The sequence below is a fragment of the Triturus cristatus genome, chromosome 6 (genome assembly GCF_964204655.1).
Source record: "Triturus cristatus chromosome 6, aTriCri1.1, whole genome shotgun sequence".
NCBI lineage: Eukaryota > Metazoa > Chordata > Amphibia > Caudata > Salamandridae > Triturus > Triturus cristatus.
Genome location: NC_140589.1, coordinates 1,483,245,662 through 1,483,257,945, shown reverse-complemented (window position 1 = coordinate 1,483,257,945; position 12,284 = coordinate 1,483,245,662). Strand labels below are relative to the sequence as shown.

The window sequence follows — 12,284 nt, the reverse complement described above, 5'->3', positions numbered from 1 at the left end:
AGGTTGTTAGAAAACTATTTTTCATGTTTCTGTTTGTCATCTGGGGGAAAATGTTGTATCTTCCTTATTTAAGAGAGTGGAAGATGTGTTGGAAAGGCTTTGTTTTTCTACAAGGAGACGGGGAGATGTCATATGGTGGGACACTAGGACCCCTGCATTGCAGAGTCGACCCAGGTCCACAACCAGGACACTGGGAGCCATTTCCTGCCCCAGGAGCTGTACAAGAAGTGTAGGGAGAAGCAGGACTTTCCAGTACAGGATAGAACAGCAGCAGATGGGCTGGAGATGAGCTTGCAGAGAAATTGAGGAATAACTGCAGAAGATAGGGTATGAATACTAAAGAATAGATTAGCAGAGTACTTGCATCTGTGTAGTATTTACCTACAAATCCTGACACGACAACACTACACAGACAGGTGTCAAGAGAAGAACCAGAGGGCCCATGAAGTGCAAGGCAGAAAATTCGGCCAGTGTTAAGTAAGACAGAAAGCACAGGAGATGACAAAGAAAGTGGAAGCTCCTTGGGCGGCAGATTATTTTCTTCTTTTTCTACTGCACAGTGATCTTTTGCCAGAGGAAGCGAGAGAGAGAGAGAGAGTATAACATTAACATTAAGTGTAAAGGGTCTGCAAGACTGTGAGGCTAGATAAGTCTGAGACAATCCTAAAGCGTTCTTTCGTAATGTTGTCTAATCATACAACTTAAGTCCTGTAACAGATTTATTTTTGCATCCTTGATAGCAAAAGTATTCACATGTTTTTCAGATGTATGCAGAAGGTTTGGCTTAGGATAGTAATCTCTTCTCCATACCCTGTCTACACTACAGACTTCTGATTTCAAATTCCATCTACCATTCTTGGTCCTTTGCCACTCCTGTAGATGACTTCTGATGCTTGCAACTAATGGGGTGGTGGTTGGAAAAGGGGGAAGAAATTAGTCATTTCTGTTTTCCTGTGAGAAGTGTTCCTGTGGTGGTCAATGGTTAACGGCCACTTCCTACCTTCAATATTTTCTATTTTTTTAGTCTTTTTGTTATTTTTGTTTTTAAAAATGTATTGTTCTTTTCTTATCAAAAATACAACTCAACATATTGTCAGGTATCATATTAGCATATGGTCATTGTTCAGCACCCTATGTTTTGTCACAACATGTACTCCTCATCCACTTTTCATACAGAGATAAAGGTGGACAGGACCAAGATGGTCAAACTCCAGGCTTAGAGATCCTGCTAGCCTGTTTTAGCTTGCAGCTTTTCTTGGAGGCAGAGGGTGCTGCCAGTGTTCGGTGCACTGAAGTGCCCTACAGTTACACAGGGCTCCCTCCACTGGGCCAGGGATGGAACTTTTGGGTCACTGTCACAAGGCTTAAAGTGACCGGGGTACGCCTGCACAGTAGACTATTTGAAAACGTTAACTTATCTTGGATCGGAATGTAGGTTCAGGTCCTTCCATGCACAAGCACTTCTCAGATGGTTGTAGTCATGTTCACACACGGGTCACAGATCCTGAGGATGAGAAGCCATGCTCTGCTATGAACTAAGTGACTAATGACTATCCAGGCAGAAGCCCTTCAGCCTCGTAGGATCAACAACACAGCTCAATGCAGGATGCACCCCAAAGCTTTACTGTTATTGGCTGCAGTACTCTGTCCCATCTGTCACTGGCAGTTGCGTGAGCCACGCCTTTTTTCAGGGTGGCAGACATAAGCTACCTGGCAGCAAGGCAGAGGACGAGATGATGCAACTTCATGCAAAGATGTGTGACAACTTTGTACTCTTGTGATAATGCTTAAAATGATGTTAAAAATATATTACTTTTACCCCAAATGTGTGACACTTGGCAGGGCAGTTCTCAAAACTTTACAAGCTAACAAGTATATAAGACTATTGTCTTCTGGAATGGTTCACAGTGGAAAACTGGCACACCTTTAGTTTTTTCGGACTGCTTTCTTTTGGCATGACCCACAGTCTGTGACCTGGAACAAGCAAACTTGGCTTCTACTCAATGCACATGTCACAAAGCTTACACAATTCCTGAGTACCTAAAAAAAAGGCAAGATGGTCCACTCTTTCACAAACAAAAGCACATTTTCTACTTTGGGATATATCTTTAAAAACACCAAGACTAATTTCAAATTACTGAGCCCCATGAATGAGATAGGCAGTCACAAATACTGTCTCCTCACTTAAAGAGAAGCCAAGAAAGACAGCTCAGCAAAATCCATGGGGAATCCCTCCTATTGGTAAGTTAACAGAAATCGTAGTTAATAAAACAAGCATTGGCATAGCCAATAGGTCTCGCTTTTGGGACCTTATAAGTATTTACTTATGCAGCACCATATCCTTGGTGCAACAACATCAACTGTTGCATGGCTAAACACTTATAAGATCCCAAAGGCGAGACCTATTGGCTATGCCAATGCTTGTTTTTAAAGTAACAGAATCAACAGGAGGTGGAAGCACCATGAAAGGTCTGAAGGAGTGTGGAAGCAACATAGAGAAGTGCTGATAGTGGCGTGGAAGCGACATGGGGGAGTTTGGACAGAAGCTACACAGGGTTTGAAAGTAGCAACGTGGAGGGCACAGGTGCGGGGGGAAGCACTGATGGGGAGAGAGGAGGAGCGTGCTTCCATGCGGACTCAGGGCAGCAATGGCGAAGAAGCACACGAACAAGCGCTACAGGGAGTGGGTCAAGCAGCATCACATGGGTGACCGAGAGCAACACTGAGTGAGAGAGAGAGAGAAATACACCAGGGAGACAGCTTAAAAGACATGCACTCCCAAGCACTGCTTAAACACAAAGGAAACGAGAACAGCTGATGTGCTTGCTATGACAGCTCCTCGAGCCTTGACAGGTGCTAACACTGAGCTTCCCATCTGAAAATTGAGGTCGCTGTAGATTACTACCCAGACGAAGCCACTGGTGCTCTGCGAAGGCGAATCCATTCGCTTCCCCGTCATAACTCACGGTTATCGAAATAGAGCTAAAGTGACACCATTTATCCAATGCCCGATACTGAAGTTGCTATGGTCTAAGGTTTTGTTTGAGCACGCAAATCAATGGACACATTTTGAAACCTTTTTCACAGATATGATTTTACGCAGATAAGTGGTTACGGTCGTACACCAGGCATCTGATCATTTTTTAAAACAAAATACGAGATCACTTCCGAAGATATGTAAACACTATATACATGTCACAAACATCATTCTTAATTCGGTTTTAGGATGCCTGCCTATCATATCGGCTTAGCAATTGACAACTGCTGTAAATTGGAAGAAAGAAAGGCACGGTCCAATATGACGACTGCATCCAACCCACCAGTCCTCTGTGTAGCTCCGTGCATTCGCCGTGCTTGGCTGTGACGCGACCTGCTCGGCGGAAGGGTTGGATCGTAGCCTCTTTGGGATGCTGCCGGACTAGGGTATGCGGGCAGCAGCCGCAGGTAAGCCGATATCGACAAGGGAATGCGTCCAAACCGAGTGGGTGGTTCCTGGCTTTTTGTGAGAAGTGGGATGAAACTGCGCGAAGGGCAGGACACTTTTCAGGTGCAACTGTAACCGGTGTCTGCACGTGTGTTGATTATAGGAAACCGGGCCTGCCCTCGCACCCACTGTGTGTGATTGACTGCGGGCAATGTCTTCAGCTTATATGCTTGTCCCACACAGCCCTCAGGTTTCTTGCCTAGTCAACTTTTTGACAAGCCGCCTGACGCGCATGAAATACGTAACTTCCGGCTTGACAGAATGTAAACAAAGACACATTAACAATTACGCCTGGACATTTAACAGACCCCCACTAAACAAGCACGCGAGTGGTGTGCGCGTGGGTGCCACAGCGAGCCATCTGTTTTGAATAATCGCGCAAGGCACGATAATACAAAACAGATGGCGCACGTGCGGGTAACCACAAGCATTAGGCCGTGGGCGGAGCAAAGACGGGACATGCACCCGCCTTTGCCCAATTGTGTGCTGTCTTTGTTAGAAAAACGCACACAAAGGCCAATAGCCTGTGACAAAATCACACGCACGAGCGTGTGGTCAGATTTTTGAAGCCCTAACATAAAGTCTTGCAGCGCATGCGTGCTGCGCTAGGCTCGACCTAAAAAGATAAATAATTGGTGAGCTAGAGTTACACTAAGAAAAGGCAAAGGCAATATGTACCACTGTGGCACATCACATAAGAAAATTAATCTTAAAACAAAATGGTAAAAGCAATGACTTGAAAACAAACTGAAAAGAGGGTATCCAGTCAAATGCAAGTGGGTCTCTAAATGTGCCTCTTTAAAGTAGGTGGATTAATACTCTATGGCCTACATTGTCAAAGGCAGCTGAAAGGTGTCATGATATCACTGCACCGACACCACTGCCACAATACAGACATCTTCCAAAAGATATCCAAATACGGATTACATACCTTGAAGAACAAAGAAGCCCACTTCAAAGAAAATTTAAAAAAACATAAGTGATTCTACAAAACTTTTAAGCTGCAGAGTGATTAGTCACTCTAGCAATTTTCCAATATAGAGAATGTTTCCAAATCAACCAAAAATTATTTTGTTTCACCATTTTGCTTTTCCAAGATCAGGGTGTCAACTGCCCTCTTGAAACATCTCAAGACTAAGTAGAATTTATTGAGGGCTCACAAATGCAGAACATTGTGGGTTTTTTTAGGACAGAAGAAAGTGCTAGGAAGCCAGTAAAATAGTTCTTTTTGACTAACAGTCGACAGTGGGAGAAGGAAATTGGTAGCAAAGTACCAAGTTAAGGGCATTGTAGGATAATTCATGAACATTGAGGGATAAATGATCAAATGGAACCCATATATTTGTGATTATTGGTTAATCAAGTTGCATTCTTATATAAATCGCTTTGGTGCGGGAAAAGGTGGCCAGAGATTCATAGATAGGATGTGAAAGAACAATTGTGAAGGGAGAAGCTTTTTAGACCAGTACTGATTATCTTCAGGGTGAATCAGTATCAAGTGCTCTTTTTGACTGACTGATACATGATCTGCAAGTTCTGAATGAACTCTGTAGAATGGTTATAAGCTTTCAGATATGATCAACCTAAATTTTCTAATTGCCATATTCTTGTTTTCCTTCAACTAGCTCTTCAATGAGCTAGGCAGAACAAATATATTTTAAAGGAACAAACTAATTCTATAGATGCAATAAAATCAAGAGTTTGCAATATATAGGTATTTACAGCAGATACATGGTAGATTAGGAAGCAACAGGCAGAAGGCAAGATACAGAGTTAAGAGAAGCCCCTTTGTTTAGTGTACCTGAAACCCTTGTTGGGCAAACAAGGGCTTCCTCTCAAGCAACTATATTTTAGGTTTAGCCGCCTTGTGGTAGAAGAGAACAAAGTAAAGTGGTAAATTTGCCACTGGCTCCTATAATCCATACCTTGGATTGGCTTTGAAAGCGACCTCTAGCAATGATGAAAGTAACAAAAGGAGGTCGTTTTCCAATTGGAATGTGTGACCGTTCCATCAGGGTCAGCGAACGCTGTTTGACAAATTATGCACAAGGCTACATACTTGAAGATTGCAAGACAATCTTGTGGTATGGGACTTGATTGTTCATTGGCAAAGAGCCAGAATTCTAAGTGTTCATTACGTGATATTCTTACAACCAGCACATCTACCATATTATCAGTCTATATGGAGAGGCAGACTCACAAAGCCAGCTGTCCACTAAGGGATGCTTTGGGCTGCTCCAAACTGGTCATGGTTGCAGTTCTGACTGTTAACCAGACACTCTGAGACTTAAAAAAAAAACGATGTAATCATTTTAATCTGTTGTACATTTGCTAACATCACTTAGTTTCCAGAAGAAATGTTTTCATTGCTGACTGTTGAACAGACAGTATCACACCTTCCCTAAGTGAGTCATTACTTTTTGTGAAAGAAAAAACCTACAGCCTGAAATAAAATGCCCAGTGAAATCAAGTTTTACTAGACACTGTGTTGTTTAAATACAACAAATGCATATAAAATACATCATAAAGTGTACAAGAAATATTCACTTTCTGCTCTACACATGTTCCCCACATTCCTGCCACTTTTTGAACACTGTGATGAAAAGACATACCTTGTCTAAGGCATGCATAGCAAATACAGGTCCATCGTGGGCTTTCACGGTTTTAATAAGAATGACATCTTTCCAAATGTAAACATCGCCTGTGGCGGCTCCAGAGAAAACAAGATCTTCTGTCCTCCCGTAAGACACACACATCATGGTTTCCAGCTTCCCAACATTGCCAAAGGTTCCACGTTTGGGTGTCAATCCACCTCCTTGACAAAAGAATATAATGATTTGTGTTGAAGCAATAACATACATAATAGTCAAAAACGCTTGCCTCTCCACCCCCGAAAAAAATATAGATTCTGTCTTAGTTTTTAATTTATAATTAGGAAATTTCAGTAATACCTGCATGCACTCTGCATCAGAAATCTCAACCTGTCCTCAAGTTAGATTGCTGACAGTACATGCACATTGTGGACCTAAAATTAAGATCTACTTCTAACCTCAGGATTTAGGGTTCCAAAACACCCCATATAACACAGAGAAAATAGGACTTAATGAGATACTCTAATAGGTTCTAGTGGACATAGCGCACATCCCAGGTGATAAATTCATTGCATGTTAATATTCATTTATATCAAATTTAAAACACAGCACGTCAAAATAAACAAATCCAATGGTGCAGAAGTGAAAAACGTAGATATACAAAAGCAGTACATACACCCACAGAAAGGAAAATATACTAAAACAAAACCAAATGACATCAATGGTAAGTGGCGAAATACTCATCCTGACCACATAAACAAGAAAATATGCTGCATCACTTTTTCTTTCTCAAACAATAAATACTAGCTTTGTCTTCAGCCTCAAAAGGAGATATGCATGTTTAAGTCTTTTGCCAATTACAAATGGTATTTATAATTGGAGTGGTGGCTGGTGAACTTTAAAACCAGTGGGCAATAAACAGTTCAGTCAAGCAGCGCTAAGGGAGCACATAGAACAGGCTACAGTCCCCCCAAATCCCAAAATGCACATACACTGTCGCTCTTTCTCTATTCCTCCCTCTACCCCACGCATCCACACACTGGAAAGTTAGGTAGGTTCTATTTTATAGAAATGTTTGAAAATGATAACCCTATCCTATACATTTTGTAGGAAAATGTTTCCACAGAAAGTATGTAAAACATCATAGGTTTCCCTAGTATTTGCCATAGGGTAATCGTCTTCTAATTGTTCAGTGGTTAATATCTGCACAGATGGTTGCAGGTGTGGCCCATCAGCACCCACCTTTGGGGACTGGCACTTATTTTTCCTCATCAGATTTTCACCCAGAGCAAGAGAGAGGAAAACACAAAAGAGGGAGAGGAGAAGGAAGAGACAAACTGAAAAACAGCCACAAAGGGAGAAAGTAGAAAACTGCAAGAGTGGGATAAGGGGCTAGGGAGTGTCCGGTAGTGGATGAAAGAGGGATGAGGGCAGTGCTTGATTTGAGCCTGTGGTTACCGGTGCTTGGTACCAGCACTTAATTGTCAACACTGGCACTTTGTCAGCTGCCATATGATGGCGCTGATTGAGCAATTAAAAGATGAGAAGAACAACAGTTTATTAATTCAATATACATTAAAAACAACTGATATCAGCCGCCCAAGCCATTCTTATAGCTCTGGGGTGCTCAGACAGTCTGAAATGTCACACCTGCAGTAGTGTGATGGCTAGTAGTTGTGTAGGTATTGTCATTGGCAGTGGCAATGGATGGTGCAAGCTGTGGTTGCCTCCCGACGAGGAACTTTTTTACAAATTAAGCACTGGATGTGGGGGAAACAAGACTACCCAGTCTTGGTATTCAGCACTCAAGACATTCAATAGGGCCGGCGCCGGGCTTCTAAGCTTACGTTTAGGGACCAATACTTATTCTTTCAAGAATTAAGCAATGCAATAGTACATAGACCGCAAAAAACATAACAATCATCCACCGTGGCTTATAGGCTTTCTTCTCAAGAATAAATTAGATGTAAATAGATTTTCTATCATTTATATGGCAAGGGGAAGATCGGAAAATGTAAAATTGTACAAAATATGAGCTATCCTTCAGGTCAGAAGGATCTTACTAATTCACAGAGTTGAGCTCTTACAGGATCATGACTCAGACAAGAAGTAAAATAACCACCAAAGTACAAAAACAGTTCCCTCTATCACAAAGCAAACAATGCCATTATATCAGCTATAAAACACTCAAATATCACCTTGAAAGGGTTTATAATGAATGAGTGAATGAAGGGTTTGTTATATAGCGCATGGCTACCCGGAGGCATCCCAGCGCTTACAGCGGAAGAAACAGCGGAGCAACAAAATTAAGGGAATAGCCAGATCTTTAACAGTTTACGTAAGACGAGATGGTTAGTTTCTTTCCGTAAATCAAGAGGAAGGGAGTTCCACAATTTTGATGCATTATATGAGAACAAGCGGCCTCCACTTCTGGCTTTCTTAATTTTTGGGATCGTGGCTTGGTATAAATGGTCTGATCGCAGGCGTCTGTTGGCACGGTAGGGGCCAATAATGGACTGGTTCATGGCAGGAGTTTTCCCGGCCAGTGACTTGTGTACTATACACATCGCCTTGAATTCAACTCTCTCCTTGATCGGAAGCCAATGGAGGGATTTCAAAGCTGGCTTTGCTGATTGAAATTTTGGGATGTTCAGGAGTATTCTGGCTGCCCAGTTCTGTACCGTCTGCAGTTTGGACAATGTTGCACATGGGGCACCTAAGTAAAGGGCATTACCGTAATCCAGGCGCGACAGGATAAGAGCCTGAACCATCAATTTCCTAGCCTGGAAAGAAAGGAGAGGGAGGACCTTCCTGAGCATCCTCAGAATCCCATAACATGAAGCCGCTACCTTACGTGCCTGAGTTTTAAAGGTTAGGTTTGATCAATCCAGATACCTAGGCTCTTTATCTGGGACTTGGTGGTGGGGACAAGGCCCAATGTATTAGGCCATATGGTGTTCAGATCAATGGATGACCGGTTCCCCAGAATCATCAACTCAGTTTTTTCCCCATTTAGTTTCAGGAAGGACTCATCCATCCATTTGGCGGTCTCTTCCAGGCACTGTCGAATATTGGGGGATGCGATGTCGGCATGGTTGAGTCCTACCACCAGTTGGGTGTCATCTGCATAGGTCGCAATGTGTACCCCAAATGGCACCACCAGCTTAGCTAGAGGACTCAGGTACGCGTTGAACAATGTGGGGCTCAGGGACGACCCCTGAGGGACCCCACAGCGAAGAGGCACCTGTTTAGAGGCTACATCAGAGTCAAAAACCTGAAAGAGTCTGTCACTCAGGAATGATTGCAGCCAGGCCAGCGCAACCCTGTTCACTCCTAGTCTCCTGAGTCTATGGACCAGGAGTTGATGGTTTACCGTGTCGAAGGCTGCGCTGAGGTCTAAAAGTATGACTACAGCGATGCCTCTAGCATCAACAATTTATTTTGACTCTTCTACAACTGAGAGTAGGGCTGTTTCTGTACCTTGCCGTGGGCGGAAGCCTGTTTGAGACGGGTGGAGGAGTGTATTGGTCTCCAGGTAGGTTGATAGCACTGAGTTCACATGTTTTTCGGCTATTTTACTGATCCCTGGGAGAAGAGAAATTGGATGGTAGTTTCCCAGGGAATCAGGGTCTAGGGTTGGTTTTTTTAGGAGGGCCCTCACCATTGCTTCCTTCCAAGGTGGGGGAACCACTCCAAAGGAAAAAGAGGCGTTAATCAACTCCAAGATAGTAGAGGAGACTGTTTCGGCCACCTGTTTCAGAATTTTTGGAGGTGCAGGGTCTTTAGGTGATCCGCTCTTTACTTGAGACATAATACGATCTAGTGTTTCATTGTCTATCAGGGGGATTGTGTCTAAATGGGAGTCTAAACTACAGGGACTAGAGACTCTGATTTGACTTTCCATTTTAGAGAATGAAGTGTATATGGTTTGGACTTTGTTGAAGACAAATTCTGCAAGCCTGTCTCAGTGTAGACCTAAAGTGTCAAGGGTTACTGGAGGGGGTTGAACTCTGAAGAGAGTCTTGGCGATGCGGAAGATCTCCGATGCAGAGTTACCAGCCGATAGAATTTTTTCATAATTGCTCTCTTTGATGATCAAAATGTCATATTTTCATTCTCAGTGTAGTAACTTATTGGATCCCTGACAAAAACATTGGCTTTTTAATTTCCTGAAAATAGGCTCATTTTTCTCACACATACCATGTTAATGTTTAGTTGCAAAAACTACCAGTGATCACAAACACCAGCTTGTCATTACCTTGCACTACACCAATCATTCCTCACATTAAATCTTTTATTTTAGTAAACCAATTCATTTGCCTGTAATTATGACCCTGTTAGTACTGATGATGATACTTGTAAACTGGCCATCAGGGCAAGTAGGCCCAACTAGACATGACTTCACTACATTGCTCTTCGATAAGGAGTGAGCTAAGAGGTGGATATCAGATAATTCTGCTTCTTCAATGCCGGAGCTTGCATGCAAGTTTAATGACTCACAGGCAGAGCTTAGCCACATGGTGCACAATGAGTGCCCCAGAAATCAGTCCCAAGAGGTTCTATGCCAACAGAAAGGAATTATATTGGCTGTGGACAGGCCTAGGGATATTCGTGCACTAGGCTTTAAAAAGAAAGACCGGTGGACGAGAGATAAGCAGATAGTGCATAAATTCAACCAATTTCAACAAAAGAGGGTTTTGTTCTTAGAACCAACATAGAAAAGAAGAAAGCTCAAGAAAACCAGGTTGTTGTCAGAGAGCCTAAGAGAAACATTAAGAATTACTTCTTGTTGCCCTCATCACCCCTGGGGATGTCATGCATCATCACTGGAGGTTTGCTTCTCGTTGGGCTGGTGCGGCAATGCCTACTGGTCTCCAGAAGGGTCACGTTAGTGGAGATCTTTTTGTAGTTTAATGCCGTATGGTGAAGAGTGCAAGTATGAGGGAGTCTTAAAAGTGTAGGTGACCGTGAATGTGAAAGTGAGCGAGTTAAGACTGTCTTGGAGATTTCTAATCATTTTTTAATGTAACGATTGCCTTGCCCTGATGGCCAGTCTACCAGCATCATCATCAGTACCAACAGGTTCACATCTAAAGGTAAAAGAATCGGTTTTCTAAAATAAAAAATTCCATGAGAGGAATAATTGGCGTGAGGGCAACAATAAGTAGTTCTTAATGTCTCTCTTAGGCTCTCTGACCACAACTTAGTTTTCTTGAACTTTCTTTTCTGTGTCTCTAGGATCAGTACTCACTTTTGTTGAAATTGACTTACATTTCTATGTCAGGACTGGAGGCGAGGATTATGCCTTCTTTCTTCACTTTATTGACAATAGCAGCGTTAAGGTATAACAAGACTAAATTTCCCATGAACCATAGGGAAAAAGGTAGTCGAACCAAACACATGTAACAACCAATCCATGACAGGGAAACAGTGTCCAATCAGGGCATTCCAAGACCCATATAGTCCATTGTTAGTGTCCTCTTCTCCTCTTTCTTAGCTGCTACGCAACCAGATAAGTGCCCTTCAGTTTTCATTTAACTGTTTTGGTGCTTAGTTCTGGTTATATTTGGCATATTTGTATGCTTTATAGTATTGGCGCGAGCGCACTGTGTGTTACATGCATTGCTGAAGTAATTCTGCTTCTCAGAACGATTATATATGCGGCGGCTTTGCAGGCCTTGCAAGCCTTGCTGGCTTCTCCTCCTCCTCCTCCTTCTGGGACGTCAGCGGGTCCCTTGCAGTGTGCGGGGCCCTCCGCAGAGTCGCCGGCGGCTCCGGCTCGACTGGTTCGGATCCAGGCTCGGAGGATGTGGTGCCGTTGGGGTGCGGCCCTTCGGGGGTCCCTCCTTCGCACCACGACGCCTCTGCTTCGCCGCAAACTCCCGCGAGAGTCCCTGTGGTGTCGCGGGAGGTCGCCGGGGCTTGGTTCCCTCCCCCGAGCCCCTCTCGGGCCTGGCAGCGGCCTTGTCCGAGGCCGAGGTGACGCAGCTACGGCGGCGGCGCCACAGGGGTCGGCGGAGGGCCCATCTCGCCCGGTCACAAGTCGCGGCTGGCGTGGCGGGGGACTCCTCGTCCCTCCCCGGGCCCTTCTCGTTCCTCCACGCAGGTGGCTGCCTCGTTGGAGGTCGGGTCGGTGCTGTTCTGGTGCCACTCCTTCGCCAATCCGGCCCAGCTCCGGTCTCCTGCGCCATGTGCTGTGTCGAAGGTCG

The 12,284-nt window shown here is 43.8% G+C and overlaps 1 protein-coding gene across 1 annotated transcript in view; it reads right to left on the bottom strand.

Moving 5' to 3' along the window:
- The window catches only part of EML6 (EMAP like 6), an 884,002-nt gene that overhangs the window by 338,052 nt on the left and 533,666 nt on the right, over window positions 1–12,284 (bottom strand). The window contains exon 18 of the mRNA XM_085612599.1: window positions 6,097–6,299. Coding sequence (XP_085468725.1) covers window positions 6,097–6,299 — 203 coding nt within the window. The remainder of the gene's footprint in view (window positions 1–6,096; window positions 6,300–12,284) is intronic.